Source organism: Carassius gibelio, chromosome B9 (genome assembly GCF_023724105.1).
Source record: "Carassius gibelio isolate Cgi1373 ecotype wild population from Czech Republic chromosome B9, carGib1.2-hapl.c, whole genome shotgun sequence".
Lineage (NCBI taxonomy): Eukaryota > Metazoa > Chordata > Actinopteri > Cypriniformes > Cyprinidae > Carassius > Carassius gibelio.
In genome coordinates this window covers 8,367,580-8,394,340 of record NC_068404.1, presented here as the reverse complement: position 1 = coordinate 8,394,340, position 26,761 = coordinate 8,367,580, and the positions used below count along the sequence as shown (strand labels likewise).

At 40.0% G+C, this 26,761-nt stretch overlaps 1 protein-coding gene across 4 annotated transcripts in view; it reads left to right on the top strand.

The window, feature by feature from the left end:
• myo16 (myosin XVI) overlaps nt 1–26,761 on the top strand; it is a 207,101-nt gene that overhangs the window by 156,223 nt on the left and 24,117 nt on the right. For all 4 annotated transcript variants that reach the window (XM_052565932.1, XM_052565933.1, XM_052565931.1 and 1 more), the window contains exons 28-34: nt 6,792–6,894; nt 8,384–8,480; nt 8,563–8,809; nt 10,976–11,346; nt 12,048–13,217; nt 17,672–17,824; nt 20,785–20,870. In XM_052565932.1, the coding sequence (XP_052421892.1) occupies nt 6,792–6,894; nt 8,384–8,480; nt 8,563–8,809; nt 10,976–11,346; nt 12,048–13,217; nt 17,672–17,824; nt 20,785–20,870 (2,227 nt within the window). The remainder of the gene's footprint in view (nt 1–6,791; nt 6,895–8,383; nt 8,481–8,562; nt 8,810–10,975; nt 11,347–12,047; nt 13,218–17,671; nt 17,825–20,784; nt 20,871–26,761) is intronic.

Below are 26,761 nucleotides of genomic sequence, written 5' to 3'. Positions count from 1 at the left end.
GCGAGTACACCATGAATCCATTTTCCAAACCGTGTTTTTAGCTTGTCCTGAATCACTAGGGTGCACCTATAATAAGTGTTTATATTCTGACTATTTTAGATTGCTTCAGGGGGAACCGCGGCGGAGTAACCCAGTACCTTTGTGATTCTTCATAGACATAAACAGAGAGAAGTAGTTCCGGCTACGCTGTTCTTCCGCAAGACGCAAGCAGTTCTGTTTATTAACCGCTAGAGCGTCAAAAGTTACCAACTGCAGCTTTAAATCATTCAAACATGTTTCAGAAAGTGGCACAGCTGTTTTGTTTCTGGTGTAACAGCTGCATTTCTGCTGCTTAGCGCCATCTGCTGTCAGAGAGTGAATGTGCTTCCATCCAGAGCGTCTCTCGCTTGCTCCGCCATGCGCTTCTCATCCGTGCTTGTTTACATGAGTGCGCATGCGTCTGTGACGCAGCATACTGCGCTGTTGTGCATTGTGACCAGTTGATGGGAAAAGTATTGCCCTTGAGCTTTTCCTCATCGCTGCCATTCTCTCTTGAGTGTCTTTCTCACTGTTTTATCATTTCAGATGTACTTAAGTGTCTAATTTTCCAAACTCCTTCCCCACTGTTTTTCTGAGCAGCGTTTGTGTGCTTTCATTAGATCACACGCTGCTCTTTCTCTCTCGCTCAATAAAGGATAAAAGGATTACGGTAACATTCCAGTGCGATAATGAATCGGGACGCTGCTGGTCACATGCCACTGTAAGTTTCCACTACCTGGCTGTAAACATCATGAATCTTTCAGAAAGGGAGAGAGGGAGAGAAAGAACATTTTAGCTCCTAGACAGCAGCTCGTGTTGACTCTGGATTAAATGACCCAGACATTTGTGACATTTGTGTTTAGACTGGGGATAAAATAGATCAGATTCTCCTGTGATTGTTAATATTGTTTTGACGACATGAAATTAAGCAGATAGTCTTCTGATAGGAATAACATTGCTGTTTTGGAGAGCAGTTCCCCTTTAACAAGAGCAAGATGGATCTACTGTGAGCCAGTGTCTCACCTGCTCATTAGCATGAAGGGTAACTTTCCTCTGTGAGACATATGCTTTGCCATTATTTCAGTCAGTCTGTGGTGTCCATTCTCACATTCACGTGATGTGCTGTGTTTATCTGAGCACATGGGTGACGTGGTTTGTTTTTGCCTGAGTGAGTATGTGTGTGTGTGTGTGTTAGCATCACAATAATGCTACAGCGGGCCAGACAGGGTGAGAGGCTGCTGATGGGATGCAGGGAGACGAAGGCCAGACGATTGTGATGGAAATCTTGGGCTTTTCGAGCTAGAGATTGTCTGACACAGAGGTCAATTGTCATGGCATTTGATGGGGGGAGCTCTGTTAGCCTTGTGGGTGTTTGCTTTATGATATTCAAGCTTTTCGTATATGTCTTTGTGTGTGTAGCTAGAGCTGTACAAACCTGTTTATTTGTGTTTTTGAGTGATCTTATTTGATGATGTTTATCTATATCTAAATATGTGGGCTTGCTCAGCAGCCACTTTGGCTGGTGGTTTTGCAAATTTACTAGCCAATCAGCATTTTCACTGGCCACAATTTTGTTGTTGGGAAATTATGTTTTATACGACTTAATACTGCATACAAAAATGTATTTAATTTTGATTTCGAGGTAATTTTTTGCCTATTTAAAGGACATTTTCCCTGACCATATTAAATGCATGCATGACCTTTCATATCAATTTCTTACATTTTATTAATAATTTCACTTAACAGTAATATAAGACAATATAGGTCTGTTACCAATCAAATGAAATCGGTATCTTCAAAACTGATATTTCCACTGCAGAAGAAACAGAAGTTGCATTTACACAGATAGTTCAATGTAGATTAAATTTAGCACCAGTGCATTCAAACTGTAAAAATTTAATAGCATGAATAATGTTGTGAGCTTGTTGTTTTTATAAATGTGTGTATGTGTGTGTGTGTGTGTGTGTGTATGAAACTATGAAAGTAATCCACCAGAAGGTGGCAGCAAGTGACTGCCTTAATTAATGAGTCATTGAAGCGTGCCTTCAAACATTTGTTCAGACAGCTGATTTATTCAAGAATGAAGCAAGTACCTGTCTTTATGAAAGGAATACTGAATCATTAACTCAAATGATTCAAAATTCAAAAACGTGAATCATTCAGTAATGGAACTTCGCAGTGTGTTGCTCAAAAACTGTTCTGCTGTGGTCTTTGCTTGGAGCTATTTTCATTAACCGAATCGAGCAAAAACGCTGACTATATATCCTTTCAATAAATTCAAATATGCATCTAAAATGTATATTAACTGTACCTTGAGTCTGTCTCAGTTTGTTCTGTTTCTTCATGTTATTCCAGACAGACTGATGATGATGATGAGATCAGATCTCTGTGTGGAGCTCTAGCTGTTTGTCAGATTCCGTGTGCAAACTAAAATCTCACGGGATTATTACAATTAATTGAAATAATAATGTTTGGTAATGTAAATTGATATTTCCTACTGACACACTACAGCAAAACATAGAAATAACTGACTTAAAACAATTTTTTTGTTGGTGAAAAATACTAGTCTTTTGCAAAGTACTGTGTGTGTGTGTATACATTTACATATACAAATAGTTAATTTAATTGTGCTAAAAACAAAACAAACAAATAAAAAACAATTGTGTATTATTCATATCTGACCACCTCTCTCAGGCATTCGCTTATCATTTCTGTTTGCACTGCCCAGAGCGAACAGCTCACAAATCGCTACAATTTTCCCTTTTCTTGCGCCATGTGCCAGTCTTTGTCCGAGCACACGTGTGTGTTGATTTTCTGTTGACTTGTGGGTAAATAAAGAAGTGAAGCCTTGGATAAATGCAGCTTTGTGTTTGCTTATGATGTGGAGTCCTGTGTATCCTCCATCCAGCACGTCTCTTCCAAAGACGCCTTGACTTCCCGAGGCAGAAAAGAGGCTGTGAGTCACAAAGAGCCCATTCACAACCTCCAGCGCCTCCATCAAGCCATTCATGAGCGTGTGTGAGGATGAAGGGAAAGTTATTATAGTTTTGAATGGATGTTGGTTTTTATATATGTGTGACGTGCAATTGAGAAGTTCTTGGATGATTTGATCCTTTGAGGAGAGTATTTTTTTTCTCTGTCTTCATGGTCTTTATGAATGGAGTGGGGTGTGTAGCCTGAGGTGAGTAGTAGTCTCTGGCCCAGCACTAATGAATATGACAGGCTTATTTATCACTGTTAAGCTCAAACCTCAGGACAAACTACTCACCCACCTTTAAACGCAGTGCAGCATCCTCGCTGTATCATGAACCATAGCACACACAGACTCAGAAGCAAAAGCGTGGATCTGAGTCAGAGTCCACAGTTTAATTTGATGTGAATGAAAATGAGGCAGTGAGGGACTGAAGTGTCCATTACCATGTTCTTAAAGGGATAGTTTACCCCAAAATAAACATTCTGTCATCAGTTGCTCATCCTTGTGACTTTTCTTTTTTGTTCAAACCTAAAAGATTTTCTTTATTTTTGGGAACAAAATATTTTTTTGAAGGATGTTGTTTTCGTCAATGTTTGTCCAAGACAGTGGGATCCAAAATTACACTGAATGACCCGATGACTACAGGGGGACAAAAACAAAATTGTACAAAATTATCTTATTTTGTTTTCCAAAGAAGAAAGACATGCACACAGAGTTTGCAATGATATAATTTAGATTTTTAAGCATCTTAAACATCTAAAAATATATATATATATATTAGTAGTAAAAATATTATGATTAAAAATATTATTGCTGAAAAAAAAAAATAAAAAAAAAATTAGAATACATTTTCTCAATAATGTTTTTAGAAAGTTCAAAAAGTTTCAAACTTCCATGTTTATGAAAGAAGTCAGAACTCTTATGCTCACCAAGGGTGCATTTATTTGATCAAAATAGTACTACAATTTAAAATAACTGCTTTTTATTTCAATGCATTTTAAAACATAAACATAATTTATTATTGTGACAGAAAAGCTGAATTTTCAGTTTTCAGTGTCATATGGCTGTTTCTTTCAGAAATCATTCTAATATGCTTTTTATTATAATCATTATTATATTTTTTATTTTCTTATCAATGATAAAAGCAGTTGTGCTTCTTAATATAGTTGTACAAACAGTAATACGTGTTGTTCATGTTTTTTTTAATGAATAGAAGGTTCAGAGGAACAGTTTTTTACAAAAAGAAAACGACAACAATATTTTATAAAAAAAATTATAATACACAAAAAAAATTTTTTCATGAATATGCCAGATGCATATATCAGATATCACATTGTGCAAATTTCTTCTCAATCTGAAAAGATCCTCATAACATGAACCACCAGCTATATGTATATATGTGTGTGTGTGTGTGTGTGTGTGTGTGTCTGTGTTTACCTAGTGAGAGCTGGACTGTAGTGACGGCAGTGAATAACAGCTGGGAACAGGAAATCCTGCAATAATACACTGATTTACATAAGGCTCTCTGTACATTGCCTTTTTTTTCTTAGCATGCTCAGCTCCAGTACTTTGAAAGGCATTGCTGTTTGATTTCTACATTAATGTACATGCTCGTACACGAGTCTCTGCTTTTTTCCTGACAGCAGAAATGCCGTCAGTGGTTCTTATCACCATAATGATGCTCAGAATAAGAGATGATGGTCTGTTGTTGTCCTCGTTGTTTTATTGTGGCTATTTGCTGTGAATATTGGGGTAAATCTTCCCCTCCCATAATCCCAATTCAGAGTTTAACTGCCAAGCAGTAGACCCTGTTGAGTTCTTATGACTCAATCCCCAAAGGCCCTACAAACTGTGAGGGCATCGATAATTTTCATATCCATGTACAAGAGGTCTTTGGTTTCCCCTGGCTCCCTTCATGGTTGATGACTCCTGTGGGAAGCCGTGGGTCTTGGTCATAGAAGAAGGGTTAGGGGAAGTTCAGAAGCACCAGGCTGCTGTAAATCACATTGAAAGGGAGACGCTGGGTTAATTTGGCTTAAGGTTTAAGCAAGTGTTTGACTGAGCGCATGGAAAAGCCCCCCCAATACACTACATCTCTGCAATCCCACCCTCCCATCTGTTCACCATGTGCTACTTTACCAAAGCATGTGAGCTGTCTGCTCAGTGGAAACGGTGAGGGTATTGTGTAAATTATTTATTCATTTTTGTTGAAAGTCAGGATGTCAGTTTTCACTCTCGCATTAAGATTTCTTGCATCACGAATCACCGGCATGACATTTTAATGGCCCATAATGCAGCTGCGTATGAGGAAGTATGCACCATGTTTAATTGTGTTAATAGGCAGGCAGAATAAAGGATCAGTTTTGTGAAGTATTATTGAAAAGTCATTAAAAATGCAAAATGTTTTTGGGAATGAGATGGGTAGATGCATATATGAGGCAACAAAGATTTGCTGTGAAATGTAAAAACATATGAACAGAAGATTTCTGTTCACATATTAAAAATGTGTCTCACAATATCACATTTTCGCTGCATGCTTATCATGTCTAAAATAATTCCCAGTAATTTATATATATAAAATTATTATTATTTTTTTTTTGAATTATTATTTTTTAATCCGCAGTATCTCATTACACTTAATTCTTACAATGCAAACACCCTAAGAATTTTAACGGTTATTTTTTATTACAGTAGCAAACATCATGAACGTGATAAACATCAGACGGATAAGACCTTGTACAGTTATTCATTGTTTATATAATTTAGTTATAGTGTTTTTATTCGTACAGTAGCTAACTGCAAATATTGCAACGATTTCATTAACAACATTCTTTTTAAAGCAGCTAATGATTTAAATGGTTAAATTATTATTACAACATTTACACGGAAACGGTAATAAACCTATTTGTGCAATCTTGGAGAGTCTGAAATAGATGTTGCTCAATCAGGACAGTAAAAATATTCACATCATAATTTATTCAGAGAAATAATTGACTATATACAGTACGTATTTAAAGACATTAAGCTTTATTTCTTCTACCTTTCATTTCATTATAGAGCAATATTAACAATATTTTTTTATATATATATTTTTTTTTGTGACGGGGGGGCAGTTGATCACATTCATAATATTTAGGCAAAATTTTGCAAGCAGAATATTTAAATAAATGGACTTCTTACCTGCAAAATTTTGCAGAGCAACAGTAAATGTGATTTAAAAATATATAATAATATTTAACATGGATCACGCATGCTCGAGTTCTTCCTTTGTGAATTATTTTTGTCTCATTGATTATTAAACACTTTTCCCTTTGCAGCAGATGTTCCATAAAGCATAATCCAAATGCACAAACACACACACACACACACACACGTGTTTGAGGGGTGTGTCTACAGCTCACCCTCTCACACCACAGATGCTTGATCCCTCTACTCCACAACAATGCAGCAAAGCTCTCCAAGTTTGACCCTTCTCTGTGAATGGTTGTCTTGCCAACAGCCAGCGCAGCAGATGCTGAGAAGTCCTCCAGACTCTGAAACCCTTTGACCCTCTCTGTGGGTTTTCCCACCAAGGGAGTGAAGCTGATTGAGCATTGTCTTTTGTAGCTTAACCTCAGAAGTACTAGATGGTTATTGCATTTGAAAATCACAGCCCTGTTAAACAAGACCAACAGGAAGTGGGTAGTCCTTATGATACAGCCATTAGTGACCAATGTGCTATAACGTAGTAGTAATGGGCTCATAGAGTTCATATGCAGTTGAGTGGGTGACAGTGATGTTCTGTGGGTTTGTGGTGCAGATACAGAGAGCTGGTGGACACCATCCTCACCGACAGGAAGAAAGCATCAGCAGAGGAGAAGTGCCGGCACATTCTGCAGCATTGTAAACTCCAGGGCTGGCAGGTGAGTTACCAAAGATGTCTACAGAGCTTTAGGGAAACGCTCATAAGGGGCAGAGATGTCCTGTTCTGAAACTAGCGAGAATGGATTAGAGAGACAGGATTTGAAGGCATCATAGTCTGGTGTTCTAAGTAATTTAGTATTTTTTTTTTTTTATAAACCAGAATCACATCTACCCTTTGGAGAGAAAGCAATTCTAGAATTTATTAGGACAATATAATTAAAATCAAAGTGGAAGATGAGTGATTTTGGTTCTTGATCTTAATGTTAATCTCATATTCCTTTGAATACTACAAAGATATTTAAAGATATACTATTTTACACAACATATACAGTATGTGTGCCTCGTGTTTGTGCCATTAGCATCATGCTATCATCAAATTCTGTTGAACTCAACTGTAAGTTGAGACCGAGCGGCGGTCTTTTGGTCTCTCTCGTGAAACCACCACGGAATTGACTAAAACTGCAATTCATCGATTGGCTCCAAAAGGGAGTCGGTCCCATAGACTCCCCATATTAAAATGCCCAACTTTACACCAGGTCTATATAGGTAATTGCGTTTAGGTATAATTTCTATATAGGTAAAATCGATTTTCTGGGAGTGATGCTAGGTGATGCACTGCCAAGATGGCGTTTGCCCACTCTGCCCACTTTTAGCTTCAAAAATGCTATTCAAAAATCTATGGGTGACGTCACAAACACGAAGTCCATGTTTTTATAGAGTCTATGGTTGAGACTCATGCGATGTACTGTTATTTGGTAATTATGTTACATATCAATTATGATACTGTCTTAGCAGTCACTTACTCCATTTTTTCTTTTGCATGTTTCTGCTAAAGAAAATATTTCAGATAAAGGTCACACATGGAATTAAGTCGAATGCATTTTAACCTGGTTAAGTAAAATTAACATTTTGAGTAAACACTTTTTAAAATGTGTCTTAAAATAATTCATAAATGTTTACTTGGCACAGCAGTGACATTAACTGTAACATTCATCGAATGAACCTGCAAACTCCATAATCTTAATACAACATAATACAATCTAACCACAATCTCCACAAAAAGAAAAATGTCCCAAATAACTGAACATTAAACACAAACATGTCTTTCCTTTTACTCAAAAATTCATAAAATAACATGTAGTTTTATTATATTCTACCCAATTCAGATATATGTAAATGTATATGCTGTAAACTAAAAATCTATCCATTTCGTTCCATTCCATATCTAGTTTCAGTTAATGCGGTAATGATTCAACAACAAAGTGGATTAAGTAACCTTTAATTTGACATATTTAAGTGGGCTGTATGAAACTTAATTAAGCTGTGATCATATGTTCAGCAATTGTGTTGCTTTACCTGATTTCAAGTAAATGGGACAAGCAGCAAAAATCTTTTTCCCAAGTATATAGCTAGTAGGCAGCAAACTTGATTTTGGAACGGAGTTAATGTGATTACCTATCTCTCTTCCTCTTTTCTTCTCTTGTTCAGATGGGGAACAGTAAGGTTTTCTTGAGATACTGGCAGGCCGATCACCTTAATGACCGCTGCCATCAACTGCACAAGAAGATTATTGTCTGTCAGAAAGGTAATGTGTTCACAGTGTATGATCTGTCACTAGGCTCATATTTTTACTTAATCGTGTGTGTGTGTGTGTGTGTGTGATTCAGTGGTGCGTGGCTGGTTGGCCAGACAATGTGCACGTCGCAGGCTCGCGTCTCGGCAGAAGGAGCAGTGTAACATCCAACGGTTCCTGCAGGGAGCAGAGGACTTGGGCATGCGTGCTTACGACAGCCTGGTCATCCAAAACGCAGCAGATATTGCACGAGAGAACGACCGCCTCCGTGGTCACATCAGTGCTCCTCCACTGGGCGAGAGACCAGAACCTGTGGGCAAAGAAGAAGACTCGCCCAAGAGGTGAAACTTATAGCAGAGAATGTGTTACTTTTTAACTACACATGAAATGTTTTTTTTACAATACACACATCTCAATTTAAAGTTATTCTCAATTATTAAAATCAGCTTTTTCTATGGTGACAAGGTTTTTTGCTTTTCAAAAATTGAGTGCGCTCCTGTCTCTATTTTTTTATTTTGTATTATTAGTTCTTAAAATAAAATACATATTAAGGAAATAATAATATTCATATTGGTGTCACTTAGAGGATCTCTAACATGAAATCTCGTTTTGTCTGCTGAAATTCAATCAGATGTGGCATTTCAGATGCATCTTAAAGGATTATATTAGACACCCTAACAGTTTAAATTATATTGAAGTATCTGATTAAATCCAAAACGGGCCTTTTCCACTTGGGTTTGAGGAATCTATAAAAATTCATGGGAGGTTTTATTGGTTCTCCTTGTTCTCCCTTTGCAAACAAAATGGGAACAGAATGCGCCTTAGTTTGCCACTGATGTCAGAATTACTGGCAATTTTTGAGATGTTATTGGGAATTTAGCAAAAAGGAAGCCTGATCTCAGGTTAGTTGTAGATACTATTAACGGTGGAACATACAGTACGTACTACCATCTCCATCTGAAAAAGTTTGCAAACTGCAAGGTTATATCTGCCTATTCAATTGATATTCAGTACCCAAAACTGATTCCAAAGGCTATATATATATATATATATATATATATATATATATATATATATATATATATATATATATATATATATTAATTGTCAAAAACTTCTGACTGAACAAGTCGCATGGGCCATGGTGAAAAGGTTTCAGGCACTCCACTTCAAGACCATCCCATACCTGAGATAAAATCACAGTAACTCAGAATATTAAGTGGCTTGTTGCTTTATTAAATCCAAACACACAGGACTAAGCACATATTTATGTAGAAATTAGGCACAAGCAACTGTCTGACACAATGCAACAGTTGCCAAGGAAGTGCTGATCAGTATCATTGGAAGGGAATATATTCACACAAGCATAAACACAGGTGTATTTGGGTGGCCATTGTCATCAACAGTGCCTCAGTCATTCTGCAACGACCATCTGCCATTATGAAGGGGGTGGGCTTCTTGTTCTTTAAAACACGCACACACATTTATCACCTACATTCACTTTTAGCATCACAAATTAGGGAGGTGCAGGCGATTGAGTGATTAGGGTTTCATAGCTAATCTAGATGTGGCAAACTTAATCAGTGAGGAGTTCCATACTGCTAATCAGAGAGAGAGATAAGACCCACCCCCACTCTGGGCTGCTGAAATCTCCTTAGGCTTTTAAGTCACTGTAACCCCTCGCCTCCCCCTGTTCCCCAAATACCATCCACCCCAATACTCCATCGCCTTTCCTGCGAGAACAACAGATGGCAGGCCCAGATTATAGGGGAAATATCAAACAAGAGTGTGCTTGTCACATTAGAGTATACCAGGAATCAGCTTAGATCAGCAATGTAAATAATCTTTAGAGTTTAGAATCATAATGCGATGCTAATTTGTTGTTACCGTTTACTGGTATCAAGGAAAAAATGAAAACGAGTAGTCTCTGAGTCTTTACTACTAATGGTTTACGAATAGTTAATATAAAGTGGTTAGCTCTTGTATATGTATATATAATTATGTTTAACCACGTCACTATGCCCCCAGACTACCATGAGGTACCACTTTGTGTATCAATTTGATCTGCATATCATGTAATTATTAAGATTGCATTTTACTCGATTGATAAACCTAGTTATTTATTTTATTCATCGTATTGTTAAGGAAACACCCATTCCAGTTAGTGTAGTGTAATGAAATCTTAGCCCAGAAATGAATGGACAGCTTGACATTGGTGTATTGATTTTACGAAGGTTGAGGCTGATCCTCCCACAAATGGCAGCTGCTTAGGACCTTCACTACCCATCATACATTGAGACAAGACATATGCTTCTAGTCTGATAGTGAGTTAATGATTGAAATCATGAACATTTGAATGAATAATGATTTGCTAGATTGGGAAAGGTGGGGGATACCAGTGTAATACCAGTCATGACTAATGACAGAAATGGCACTAGAAATCTTATTTCCACCAGCAGTTGTACCATTTGAATATGCTCAATTATTCATCCCATTCTTTTGTTTAGGGCTGTTGAAAAAAGCGGGAGGGTTAACGATGTTGCGGGCCGTGGGGGGAACAGACCAATCCGGCATTTCCGTTCCAGCTCTGTGCCTCTACCCCTGGTTATGGACAGCTTGGTACACTCCAGCATTGGGACATTAATCAAAGCAGCCCTTCAGCCTGCGCCACACTCCACTGAGGAGGGAAATGGAGGGAGCCTCTCCTCCCCACGAAAACAACCTCCTCCCAAACCCAAACGAGACCCTAATACACGTCTGAGTGCATCGTACGAGGCAGTGAGTGCAGGGCTGAGTATTGCACCCAAAGACAGCCCTGCTGAGGGTCACACCTCTCCATCTGGAAGCCCACCAAAAACCCAGCTCTCTCCTTCTGATCGTACGTATAAATATGAAATCAAAACATTCACTGCATGTCCAAAAGTACGTGGACACCCTCTTCTATTATACATGATGTATTGACCTGCACAAAGCCTAAACCTGAATCCCGTCTTTTTTATCTTTGTAAGACAGACCGCACATGCAACATTAAGGTTTATCCTCACTGATGCACTTGTGTCAGAATGAGTGCAATACTTGCATCCCTATTTCAGCATCTAGTGTTAAAACCTTTCCTGAAGAGTGCAAGGGGAATTAATGACAGTGGTTTCAATATAATAAATGTAGATTAAATATTAATTAATTGTAAATACAATGTAGGTGTGGTATTCAGATGTCGGTAGCACTTTATTTTACAGTCCTGTTCCTCATGTACATACTATGTACTTATTATAGTAATTACAATAACTATGTAATAACTAGGTATTAACCCTGAACCTAACCCTACCCCATGTAGTTACCTTGTATTACCAGAACTTTCTTAGATAAATACACTGTAAGTACACTATAAGTACATGTTAGTACACGTAGTGTAAAATAAAGTGCAACCCAGATGTCCACATACTTTTGGGCATAAACGTTTCATGCAACACAGAACTAAATGTTTTAATCTGCTTCAGTATTGAGAATTGTTCCTGGCATTCCGGTAAATAGCTTTTCCCTTTCCTTCCAAAACCATCTATCATCCGACTACACCACCAGCTCTTTCTAAACCTCGCCCTCACAGTGATGACTACAGTACCATGAAGAAAATCCCACCCCCCAAGCCCAAGCGCAGCCCTAATACTAAACTGACAGGCTCCTATGAGGAGATCTCTGTACCTTCTCCTGCTCGGCCCACGGACATGAAACTTGTGAGCCTGTTACGAGGTGGCCACTGCTTGGGCCTCATCCAGCGAGCAGCATCTGCAGATGGCCCCCATTCTTCTGTGCTAAGCCTATACCCCTGTCAGGATGAGGAGGATGTGTATATTGAGATGGTGGGGGCCTCAAGAGCCCTAAGCCTGGCAGACTCCCACAGTCCAGAACTGGGAGAGGCGGTATACGAGGAAATGAAGTACTTCCCACCTGATGAGGTGGGGTCAGTTCCAGTGGTGGTTAAGCCTGAAGCTGTCAATCCCACTACCACTATCCTACCTGCCCCAGTGCTGGAAATCAAAAGGCCTGTGACTTTGATGGAGCACTCTGGCACGCTCGCGGGAAAGCAGCAGGGCAAAGATGGGACAGCATGTGACATTCCAGCTCCATTCCCCAACCTCCTTCCACATCGTCCCCCACTTCTAGTCTTCCCTCCGTCTCCTGTCACCTGCTCTCCTGCCTCGGATGAGTCCCCCCTTACACCTTTGGAGGTGAAGAAGCTGCCGGTGTTCGAGACCAACCTCAATTACACCAGCCAGGATGGGGGCAGCCCACTCTCACCACAGTATACACGACAAAGAGCTGACTCCTCACCGAGTCTTTCCGTTTTAATGCCAGACAAATCTACACCACCCTTGACTCCTCCTCCCCCTCCGGCAGCACTTCCGCCTCCTTACCGTCCCCCATCCCACTTCCCCTTCCCCCCTGAACCAAACGTCTTGGCCCTGACCCGTGCAGTTTCTGTGGCTACCTCCGATTCTCCAAAAGTCACCCATAAAATAGGACACAGTCTGGCAGAGACACCCCCAAGCAATTCCAAACCTCCCTTCTCCCCAGTAAAGACCTCGAGGCCAGAGCCCCGCAGAGCTCACTCCTGCTCCTCCTCACCTCTGCTTTTCAACCCTGCCAATGGGAGACCCCTCACCAGCCCTCTAGATGAGCTCAACACAATTTTCAGCTCAGGGCGCAGCCTTCTTCGCAAGTCCACCACTGGAAGAAAGATCCGTGACAGCGGTGAGTGAGGGTGTGTGCGTGTGTTTTGGGTACATGTGTTGTAAGTAATTCCAGTGCCATTTTCGGCACCAAAAGGAGTTGCGTACATGTATGGCCATGCAGGTCTCTCAAGCACCTTGTCTATAGTTGTGCCAGTGTTCGACCACGTCAGGCCTCAACAAAATCAATGTTGAAAGTGCCACAGAGTGACAGTATTTATACTTTTTGTTGAAATCTTTTTTGTTTCACAGTATTCATACAGATTTGAAATGAGGTTGAGTAAATAGCTTGATCAGTTTCAGTCTAGTTTCAATCAGATTTGCACAAAACCTTTGCAATATTTGATAAATGTCAATAAAAAACTGTTTATATTGCAGTTTTGTGAGATATTCCTTTTTCAAATTGCCTGAAAAACCACCTTATGTGAGCACATTTCTTTTTCTGATATATGGGAGTTTTTGTGAAATTTACTTTACCATTGGACATATTTTCAATTTGCATAGTTTGAAGGGTAATAGAAACACAGCTTATGATTACAGTTTTCATTTATGTGTGAACTATCCTTTTAAACTGTTGTATTGCGTGCTCCAGAGACATGAATCACAGATTTGTCTTTAATCACAGATTTTTATAGCTCATCAAAAGGAGTTTAGCTCACCAGCACACATGGTCATGCTTAATTTGCTGGAGGAGCATTAAAATAGTCTGGTCAAATTATAGAAACTTTCCCAGCTCTCTTCTGGTTTAATGTAATTTCATGTAAGTGGTTACTGAAAGGCATGTCCTGTTTAGTAATTTATTTTTATTTTATTTTTTTTGACTCATCCAGTGCCGTGCTTTGATTGTCAAAAAACAATGAGGTCCGTACTGATAAAACAGACATTTTCCATAAAACCTCCGTGTTCTCTCTCAGAAACCCATTCTGATGCAGGCAGAGTGTTTATGTATGATGGAGGTTTAGGCTGTATTTTGCATCTGCTCTGGATCACTTTTACGGGAATGACAAATTTTTTACGCAACAACTACCCTTAAATGCTTCTACACTATGGGCCCAAATCTGGAATGGTGTTCTGGAATCTTTATTTATTTTTATTGTGAACTAATATGTAATGCACATTAAAGACATTTAGGAAAAGAGCATTAAATGTCACATTAAAATAAGATAATTTGATGAGAAAGCATTCTTAGGAAGGATGTTGGGTGTGCGTGCCAGTTTAGTTTGCATGCTGTGTCTAACACGGTTTCCCTCACCTCCTCCTCTTAACCTTTGTATTTAATTAAAGATGGTTTATCTACACCCATCATGAATTTATGAGCATGGGTCCCATATGACCCTGACCCACATGTGCTTGTGTGCAATATAAGTGTAATAAGAACTACAATGTTGTTTCACAAATTGGCAAATGACAAGTTTAATCTAAATATCTTAGTCCATGATCGGTAACATCTAAAGGACAACATGGACAAGCACGTGCACACGTACACATCAAAGGGGGCTTGAGCACCTGCCCTTTTTCTTCACCAAGAGAAAGTGCCCTTTTTTTCTGGTAAGTGTTTTTTTTTTAGTCAAAATCAAATCAAAAATCAAAATATCAGGTCAGGTCGGGAAACGTTGAGACAATTTCGACGCCTTTATCCCTCCGTGTCTCCGCAGCACAGCAGTGTAGCACACACTGATCAGCACATGCACATCACTGACATGCAGAGAGCTGCAGAAGTACAGCGGATATAAAAAAAAAATTTATTGAGATATATTTTGTCAATATCGCACACCCCTAATATTTTTAATGTTTTGTTTAAAAAAAAAAATACATGAGAAGTGCCCTTTTTCCACTTAAACCCGTGGCCCTCAGCATGTCTGTGCACATCCCTGACCATGGAGGCCAGTATTTATTTAACCGTTTGACTTTTTTTATCTAGAGGTGAGAATCAGCCGTATACATTCTGTTTATATGCAGAATAAGATCATGAAAGATCAATACAATTAACTTAGCAACCACTACGACTAATTGCGTGAATCAGAAGCAGATATTTTTTAACTATATATGGATCTAAAGCAAAGATAATTTTAACAATGTGGACTTTCCTTTGATTGCAATGAATGATTGAGATATCTAGTTTGTTCATTACATGTGTAACAATATTTTCTGGGATGTTATGGAGACATAATCAATGAGCTTTAATTACTGGGTGCCTCTTTTTTCTGTCTCTCTCTGTCTTGATTCAGTTTAGTGTAAAGGGCACTGGGTGTATTGGCTCCAGTCACATAAATATTACATGGAAAAGAGATGATGTAGCTATGAAATATTAAATATCAAAGTCTTCCGCTCTGCTGACGGATGTGAAACCCTGCAATGTGTGTGAATCCCCAAATTACAATGTGTGTGTGTGTGTGTGTGTGTGTGTGTGTGTGTGTGTGTGTGTGTGTGTGTGTGTGTGTGTTTGCACGTCTTAGGACACACTCAGTGTCGAATTACTTCTCGCATTAATGTACGTTCATGACTGTGTGTGAAATGAACAAACATTAATCTGTCATAATGTTTTTGTTAGTGTCATGCTTGAGAAATATTTCAAAGCATGTCTGCAATACAACATTTCTGCATGCTACATTGCACCTTTTAAGATTAGGTGTTATAACGCCCTTATATTTTGATTTATTATATATATATATATATATATATATATATATATATATATATATATAATCTCAATTTAATCTTGTCTAGTTATCTTTCTCTGTTGTTGTTGTTCTTTAATGCTTTAATTTATATGTCCATTAATGTATTAAATACATCAATACTTTAATTCAAGGACTTTTCACATTTCAGTAAAGAAATGTATAAGATTAAAAAAAAAGATTATATTTCAAATAAATGCTGTTCTTTTAAACGTTATATTTATCAAAGAACCCTGAAAACAATTTATCATGATTTTCATAGAAAAATTAAGCAGCACAACTGAGTCAAAATTGTTTCTTGATCACCAACTCAATAATTATATCTGAAGCATCATATGACACTGAAGAATGGAGTGATGATGCTGAAAATTCAGCTTTGCATTTCAGGACAGGAGTACATTTTAAAATATATTACAATAGAAAAGTTATTTTGTAGATATAAAAGTTTGATGTATTATTCCTAATATTTAAAACAAATATTTATGATTTATGATGGAGGGAAAAAAAATAAGAATTTCAGTTTTTAATCAGATCATGTGGCACAAGACGACAACATCTTAAGACAGTTTTACTTAAATATTAGCTATTATGTTGATTAGTTATGGAAGCATATGGGTAGCTAAATTAATTTTGAAATGTAGCATGCAAAATGACAGTGCAATATGTAAAATGGCAATGTATTTCTTTAGTTAAATGTAAATTTCCCCATACATATGTGCAACATTTATTGTAAATGAAAATGAAAATTCAGTTTAATTATGTACATTTGCCATTTCCTACACTAGTTTCATTATGTAAATGAAAAATATTTTAATGCTTTAAGTTGCAAAAAATCATCCCAAGCCGATCAACCTGTCAATCATTATTACATCAAGGCGAGGTGAGGCAACGACGCGCATTAGGTCAATATTCCCCTTAAACCAAACTCTTTTCACCTACCTTGACATATCCCACTGTTTTACACTCCGGTTGATGCACATAAGAAAACAGACAGTGCAGTTTTACACTTATTTACTTGCCACCTTACACTGTGGCTACATCGGACACGAGAGTTGTAATGTCGCATCGCGCTGCATCCAGTGTAGATAGCATCGCTGATTATAATTGGTTCAATACTTCTGTTTCTCGTGCTGCTTGCATCTAGTGTAGACATAGTTTTGCCTTCCTGCTTTATTTGAAATAACATATTTTTAAAGACAAATCATTTATACATCAGTGCTCAGATATACAGTACGTGGTCATAATTGCCAACCTCAAGTGTAAAGCAATGGGACTGTTTTCCTCATGTGAATATATAAGGTAGTGTCAGTAGGGGTCCCAGACACAAAGCTGCCGTTAATGAATCTCTGATAACCCCAGATGCTGGCTGTAAAGTTAGATGCTCATGACATGAGTGAGAGCATGCTGTAATGGAAACAGGGCTTTTAAGGGGCAGCTGACCCCTGTGCTATATCCATCCCTGTGGCGGTCAGATCCAAGCAGGCACACATGCCATGAGGCTTAAACACCCCCCTCCGTTCTTCCGTTCTCCCTGTTGTCAACGTCATTGCTAGACTCAATCATTCCCGTAATTCCTGTCCAGAGCAGCTGCAGATGCCCCTCCAGAAACGTTAGTGACTCAAGGTGGCAGGTGTTAACTTGCATGTCACTTCCTCACCTTTTTTGTCATAAAACTGGGAACACATAGATCGATGGTTGTGGTTAGGTGGTCTGTGGGACCTCATGTTGTGCTGAAGCATAGGTTACACTGGCGAATCAGTGTACTTATTAAATGTTTTTCTTCATTTTTTTTTCATAGGACTCTCAAATTCCAACATAAACCTGCCAGGTCGAGAGGATCAAGGCCCCATCTCTCCGTCAGCACAGTTGCAGGACAAAAACGCCAACAACCACACCTCTCCCAACTCTTCGAACCCTGCGCCCATTGAGAACGGCAACCAGATCTCGAATGGTAATGGCACACAAGAGGTTAAGGGTGATGAAGCTTGTAAAGACTGCACACCAAACACTGGATCTCATTTGTAAATATACATGTTTTACAAATCATTTGCAATTGCATGTTTTAAAGCATTCAAACCAAAAAAGATCACATGTTCTAAAATATATATATATATATATATATATATATATATACAACATTGCTTATTACTTTGTGCATTATATAAATTTACCTTATTTAGAATAATAATCAACATGTTCATCAACATTAAATGAGGGTGGGAATAAATATTGAAAATTTGTTCTAATGTAAATCTGAATCTGGTTCTCAAGAACATTGTCTGGCCTGTAAATAAGACTTGTATGCACTTATTTGTGATGAGACCCATTATCACTCGGGTGAAAATGTTAGATCACATAGTAATTCTCTACATGACTTTATAAATGTGATCAAGAGCAGAGGAGGCTAACCCCTCAGCACCCCACAATCCCATGTTACATTAAGCCATTGTACGTCTTAATGTGGATCCATCCAATTATGCAAAGCTCAATTGCATGTCATTGGCCTGCCCAGTCTTCCCCCAAGGTTTGTTTACCACGGAGACAGCTCCAATGACTGCATAACCTTTGGCCAGCTGAGCATGACATACACCACAGAGGCACAGCGCTTTACATGCATGAGGCAACATTGGAGATAAAGTGAGAGAATAAGAGAAAATGAAAGTATGGCAGATTGAGAGCAGTTAGTGGAATAAGGGATTGGAGAAATGGACAAGGTAAGATGGAGCGAGATGACCCAGAAGCACTGGGGCAGGCCGTGGTTAAAGTGAAAGGCCTTGGACTTGATAAAGTGCTCTCCTAAAGAGCCATCAGATGGCTTAGGGTCTCTCTGTCTCCCTTCCATAAACACATAAACTCATTGACTTGGCCTTTTGTCCTCTCAGTGAGGCTAATATCTGCGTGTGGGCGGATCTTCCATATTCCACATGATGGGATCTAGTGGGCGGAAGTTTTAAACAGCCATCAGTGACCTATACACTCAGCCATTAAATGTGTGCATCTTCAAGATAATGGTATATGAATTAATGTGCATCTCCAAAAGGAAATACCAGTGCTTGTAAGACAGCGGAATAATAGTGTTAAAGTTTTAGGGTGCTGAGGTTTTAGGCATATCTGTTGTACAGGTTTTTTTGACTGTGATGGTTTTCAGAATCGGAGATGTTTCTTAATATAATACTAGAGCCTAGTAATTTTTTATGAACATGTCTGTAGTATTGTACACACTGCGAAAGGCCCCGCGATAACCTACCCTTGCTCGGTTGCTTCGAAAGATGATGATCTTGTATCGACGATAGCCAGAGATATTGTCAGAAACATCAATTGTTGGCAATATTAAGATATTTGGCATTTCCAATGAATGTTACATTCTTATTTTTGTTAAGCCTATTATTATTATGAAGTAACTTTTATTATTAAAATAAAATATTGCCCCGCAATAATAACCAAACAACTGACATGCTGTGAGGATAGCAAAAGATTAGGCTATATATCTACTCCTCAATTAAAATGTAAAAAAAAAAAATGTTATTTTAAAACAGTTCTATTATACAATTAATTATAAGCCTATGATTAAAATTAACAATTAAGTCATCTATAAAAATCAATGACATAAAAAGCTTTTATTTCAAGCACCTACTTACAAAAACAACCTGTTTAACACAAAATGTGTTTCTTCTATTTATTTATTTTTTCACTATATATTAGAACAGTTAACTGTATACTGTTATAAGCATATGTTGAAGTTGATTCATCTCTCGTTGTCTCTTGAGAGAATATGCGGCGTCAGATGGTGAAAGCTCCGTCATCTTTCTGCATAGTGAATTGACTGAGATTAAGACGTTTACCGGCGTAACTCTTGCACAAAGTTTGCACATTGCTTGTGTGATATCCACTGGCTCGCCTTCATGGTTTAAAACAGAAATATTTCCAAAATTGCAACGTTACCAATTACTCCCGAACCGAATTTACCAAACCGAACCATGACAACGCTGTGTCATATCAAACTGTACCATGAATTTGTGAGCTGTTACACACCTACTACTTACCATTTAAATTTCCATATTAATGTATTATTATCATTACTAATAATGATAATCATATTACTTTTATGTATTAATCATTATAGAGGCTACGTCCACACAAAGCCAGAGCTTTCCCTATCCAATCTTTTGGATCAATGTTGTATACATGCCAGACCAGTATGTGGCACTGTAATTATGCCACACAGATGCACAAAAAATGAAGAAGAAGACTGATTATGCGTATAAACCTAAACGAACATAAAACAATACATTTATTTATATGTGTTAATGCTAATTAATTAAAAGTGTTTTTGTTTCTGTTACGTGACGAAGCGGTGTCTGACTAGGGGCGAGACGTGGCCTGATGAGATCAGATTTGCTGTCCAGACGAAAACGCAAGGGCAGCATTTTCAGATTTATCCACTCTGGGACCTGGTCTCACAACTATAAGTCGCACCTGAGTATAAGTCGCATCAGTCCAAAAATACGTTATGATGAGAAAAAAAACATATGTAAGTCGCACTGGACTATATGTCGCATTTATTTAGAACCAAGAACCAAGAGAAAACATTACCGTCTACAGCCGCAAGAGGGCACTCTATGCTTTCAGTGGTAGACTACAGGAGCACTGAGCATCATAGAGCGCCCTCTCGCGGATGGAGACGGTAATGTTTTCTCTTGGTTCATGTCTCTTAGTTGATTTCTCTTGGTTCGTCAAATTAATTTTGATAAATAAGTCGCACCTGACTATAAGTTGCAGGACCAGCCAAACTATGAAAAAAAGTGTGACTTATAAACCAGAAAATACGGTACATTAGAGCAACATAATCCAGAACATGCATGAAGAATGTAACATCAAGCATTTAACATCCTTATATTTCTCTTTCAATAGGGATGTTGGAAGACGAGGGACATCCAAAGTCTAATGCATCCAGCACCTCTGCGTTACACAGGCACATGGACAGCCACCACACTCAGGTGAAGCATATACACAAACCCACCCTCGCATGCACACGCTCTTTTTTTGGCATCTGTCATCCACTCTTCCATGGGGAGAAGGTCTCCAGTGACCCCAAATGGCAGATGTAATCATGAGTAATGAAAGTGAGAGCAGGTCCCATGTCATCCCAGACTAAGCACTCTGCCAAATGAAAAGAGTCGAGGCTTATCTGGAGATCGTATTCAGATGTGCATTAGAGGAGAGGCATGGTGCTCCGGCCCTGTTCTCCTCCACAGGAGCACGCCGAAAGATCACTGTGTGCCCTCTGTGCTTCTCAGCATCTCACTCTTGTGTCCTGAAAGCAGGGTTACCCTCACAAAACATTAAATCTTAATGAGGTTCTCTGAGAGCTTTCTAACTCAATAAAGTTAACTGTCTTTGTTCTTTGTGTCGCTCTCTAAACACTACAGTATGGGAATCGAGAATTCTTTTTCAGAACTGGTCTGTTTTTAATAAAATATTGAAGCCGAGTGGTTTTCATGAACATGCCTGTAATACCATTGTACATTTTTGGTAATATGATATTTGGAAATTTACCATACTGTAGTAATATTAAGTTTACTATTAGTATTACCAGGAGTAGTAGTAGTAAGTACTTTTTTGTAATGTTTAATTATGGTAGATTGATTATGTATGTGTGTGTGTGTGTGTGTGTGTGCATGTGTGTGTGTGTGTGTGTGTATATTATTTTTTTTTTTTCCTTTCAGATTTTCATTTATATAATCAGAACTTTAACTACTACTCATCCAACTAAATTACATTCTGTCAGTCTTTCATTTATTTTTCATTCTCCAATAATCTTTCCAAACATGACTTGGAGAAATACAAATATTTCAAATCAGGCAACTGGTGTTAAAGTAAGATTGATGCATGTGTGGTTTGTGATTTTTTGTTCCCAATAAACGCAGGACACATCAATGGTCCTATCTTTACATAATCTTGCATTAAATACTAAATATGACCTTGGCTGTAAATAATACGTGGATGATCGCCACCGACTGCTAGATAAAAAGCTTCAATGAATCAAGACTGAATCTTCCTAAATGTCTAGCTTTGGCCGTGACATTCTGAGCATGGCATGAGCAATATACAATGTACATGACTGTCAGGAACTAACAGGAAGATCATCGGTGAATTCCAAATGGGATATATCGCCCTCCGAAGGGCACTTTGGAGTAAAAAACAACCATGGCTGCCATATTGAATGGTTGTTCCAAACCGAAGTGCCCAAACCTGGCCACTTGGCACCGGGCACCCATGATTGCGCTGATTCTTTTCATGATGCCTATGCCTTCGTGTGGGCACAGGATAGGGCTTTCCAATTAATCAAATGCGATTGTCATGTGCATCTCGTCAGTAAAGCTGGTCCCGCGATTAGTACTAAAATAAAACTAGTTTGCTGACATGCTAGGCGATATCGCATTTAAAATCAAATGTGATTCATCTGCGATTATGAACGCCATATTGCCTAATTGTCAGTGAACTATGGCTCTGTGTAGTGAATGCCGCTCAATCTGAAAGCAGGTGATGGAGATTTACTACTAATCATGGAACCGGCTTCACTGACAAGATGTGCATGACAATCGCATGCAATTAACTCCTCAGCCCTAGCACGGGATGATGATGCAGAAGAGCACTGCAAAAAACAGTTGTTTGGTCCCTTACACCCTTCAACCCTTCAAAGCTCTCACTGGAGGGTAAACCCTTTGAAGTGATTATGGCTTCTGTATGAGCCCTTCCAAGTGGAACGCAGGGCATATTAGAAATAAGGAAGCTGTAACCAAACACACAGGATTTGATGTTTGTAGTTATTGAAAAGACAATACGAATGCATCACAAAGCTACAGCACACACCATCTGTTAGGATGATGGGATTGGGGACAGATATATGGCACTGTCACCTGCTGACAGCAAAGAGAGAATACGTTGATTTATGGCAGTCAGATGCTCATTTTATAAGTGCATATGCTTTGTAGAAAGATCCACAACAGACTGCACCGTCTCGCATAACTGTATCATCCTCTCAATGACTGTGGCTCTGTTCCAAAACCTAGTGAGATGCTTTTGTAAATTGCATAGCCTGTCAAAGAATAAAAGTTAAACATCAACTAACATCAAAATTAGTGGTAATTGATTTATCAAAGGCTATTCATTCATTCATTTTATTGTACATGCAAAATTGGGAAGGCATTCCCAAAATGCATTGGTTCAGGGGACAAAATGAATACAAGATGACAGACAGAATTGTAAATAATAAAATAAAACATAATAAAATTAATTGAGCTAAATAATAATTAATACAATTGAATACATAGAATAGTCATTTAATAAATTAACCTGACATTTTTTATTCACTATTGTATATGCTATGTTTTTTTATGCTTATGAGTACCTTTAGCAAAGTAACATACTAACAGCACACTGCACTGAAATCAATTATAAGTTGCCTCTCAGCGACATGTGAAGTTCCATTTAAGTTCCTTAGAAACGGCATGTTGAGACGGAAAGGCAGCTCACTAGGTTTTGGGCCCGAGATTGAATGTTTTCCCGTTTCATAATTGTTCCATGTCTGCATAATCTTCCCGATTTACTTACCAAGTCGGCTGTGAGTTACAGTAATGGAAATGTGCTTTCATGATAATTGAAAGCGAGAGACCACCACAGTGCACCTGTCACTATAGGTAATTTGTGGCCCCCTGCTGAGGCCCCCACATTATAAAACTTCTGCTGGCCTGTAATGCTTTATGAATATGTAAACTATATGTATAACTCTGGCCCTGAGGTGCTCTTCCATAAAGTGGAACACGCACTTGTCGTAAACCTGTGTGGGCTGGTTGTTATTAAATGCAAAAGAGCTAGCCGCTGTCATTCGACCTAACCGGAGCAGTGTAAGGTTCCTGAGTGGAGTGCTGGGGTCCTCACTCTCTCGCTCTCTCTGACTCAGCTGTGTTGTCATATTGCCCAGTGCTGAGTGCTGTGGATTGTTTGTCTATTAAAAAGGGAGCGTCCTAGTTTCTCTGTAATGGCCTCGGTGTCCTGTGTTTCCAATCCAGTTTATTCTGGCTCAGGCAAAGAATGACAGAAGCCTGGCATTATTCTAATGAGCATACAAACAGTGTAAGCAGTCTGTCCTGCACTGGTCCAAGACCTACAAAAAGACATTTTAGTTTACCTGTGAGACACGCTTGAGAAAACCCACAACCGTATTTCCCAAAGATCTTATATGACTCAAACAGATTCTTATTCAAATCATTATTAGTAGTTATCTTTAAGACCTTTCCACATAGTAGATGGCTTGCATACAGACTGATAGAAAGATGCTTTGACTGTGATAATCAGATCATACAGTTGACTGACAGTCCTTCGGATATTAACACTATTGAAATTGTACCCTCTTTTATATAGCACGCACAGTGACCAACAGATGATATTACAGAATGATATCATTATGAAAAAAGCAAGCTGTCCCGCTGGCTTGGATGACACCTCTACTGACACCAAAAGAGAGCTGGTTCTTGTGTCCGTGCATGAGAGCCAAACAGTGACACAATGGACTGTTACTACATAACCTGTCTACAAACACATATGCAGTGTTTGGAATAACGGCGTTTGGAATAACGGCGTTAGGTAACGATGTTATTTTTTCAGTAACGGGGTAATCTAACTAATTACTTTTCCCGTCGTTACAACGTCATTAACGTTACTTAACGTTAAATGTGGTGCGTTACTATGCATTGATTTAATAATATGCAATCCAAACGCACCCCTGGCTCACACAGCGAGTGAGCAGGTGGGTTAATGTCGAGATAAGCGGTTGTGATTGGCTAAGGCAGAGTCATGTGTTTCATGGTAGCCAATCAGAGCCAGTGTTTTTACACACATGCCGTCACACGCGGCTGCGCCAGCGGCGCCAAACACACACACGCAACAGCTACACAGAGATTCGCAGCATAGTTCACGAGTTCACCCTTACATCTAATCTGAAGGCAAATAGTAGGCATATTTTGGCGTGCTGTCCTGGGGGAGGGGTCTGGGCCCGGAGCATAGCCCGAACCCAAATAACTCCCCCTATCCCTAATTTGGGATAAATAGATTAGAAGTGAGGAGTTGGGGTGGAGGAGGGTTGCCGAAAAACTGTCGTGGGACAGGAGGTAGGAAGACTGGATATATATACGCTTGCGTGCGATTTAAGATTATTAGCTAAACGAGATGCACCTGTGCCAAATTTGATGATTATCTGATCGTGCTTCTCCCGAACTTTGTTAATAAAACCACATTTCACGAGTTCACCCTTACATCTAATCTGAAGGCAAATAGTAGGCATATTTTGGCGTGCTGTCCTGGGGGAGGGGTCTGGGCCCGGAGCATAGCCCGAACCCAAATAACTCCCCAAAAGAAGCTTAAAGACATAGGACAGCAGCCAGAGACCTAAAATTTAGTCGCCCCCCAAAATATGCGTGTTGGGAAGAAAATGCAGAGCGACCGGCAGAGCCCGTGCAGTGTTCGACGAGAGGTGCGGCTCGCAACGTCTTACCAGCGAGCCCTCCGTGCCGCTTATGGGAGGAGCACGATGCCTGATATCAAGAAATGAGGGACTCTTGCTGCCTCCGAAGGGAGCTGCGGCTCTGCTGCACCGGAAGGGAGAGTCCCTCTTGCGGCTGAGTACGAGGCGCAGTTTGTTGCATCTGATGGAGGGCTCTCACTGCGACTGAAGGGAGCCAGCGACTGTATCCCATCGGGAGGGAGATCCCTGGCTGCCATAGAGTATGCAACATAACTCGGACGGGGGGTTCACACTGCGACCGAAGGGAGCCGTGGGTCTGCTGCACCAGAAGGGAGAGCCCCGTCAGATGCTGAATAGGCAATGAGATTCGAGCCGCGGTTTGGCGCGTCGGATGAAGGGCTCCTAATGCAACCGAAGGGAGCCAGCGGCTGTACCCCATCGGGAGGGAGATCCCTAGCCATCGTTGAGCATGCAACATAACTCAGATGGGGGGTTCACACTGCGACCGAAGGGAGCTGTGGGTCTGCTGCACCGGAAGAGGAGCCCTAGTCCGATGCTGAGAAGGCAAAGAGACGCGACTGTTGGAGGGACTCCCGCTGCATCCGAAGGGAGCTGCGGCTCTGCTGCACCGGAAGGGGGAGTCCCCCATTGCGGGTTTATGGAGGCACGTTTTTTTTTTTTTGCCTCTGAGGGTTCTCCCAGCCTCCGTAGGGGGTTCGCAACTCTGCAGCAGGAGTGCTGCCCCGGAGGGGAGAGCCCTGATTGACGCTAACTGGAATACGACTGTTGGAGGGACTTTTGCTGCGTCCGAAGGGAGCTGCTGCTCTGCTGCACCGGAAAGGCGAGTCCCCCTTGCGATGCGAGGCATGGCTTGATGCGTCTGATGGAGGGCTCTCACTGTGACCGAAGGAAGCCAGCAGCTCTTTTCCCCCGGGAGGGAGAACGCTGTCCGCCCTTGAGCATGCAACATAACTCAGATGGGGGGTTCAACCTGCGACCGAAGGGAGCCGTGGGTCTGCTGCACCGGAAGGGAGAGCCCCATCAGATGCAGAATAGGCAAGAAGATTCGAGGCACGGTTTGATGCATCGGATGGAGGGCTCCTGCTGCGACCGAAGGGAGCCAGCGGCTGTGTTTCCCCGGGAGGGAGATCCCGGTCCGCCATTGAGCATGCAACATAACTCAGACGGGGGGGTTCACCCTGCGACCGAAGGGAGCCGTGGGTCTGCTGCACCGGTAGGGGAGCCCCGTCCGATACGGAGTAGGCAAGAAAACGCGACTGATGGAGGGACTCTCGCTGCGTCCGAAGGGAGCTGCGGCTCTGCTGCACCGGAAGGGAGAGTCCCCCTTGCGACTGTATACGAGGC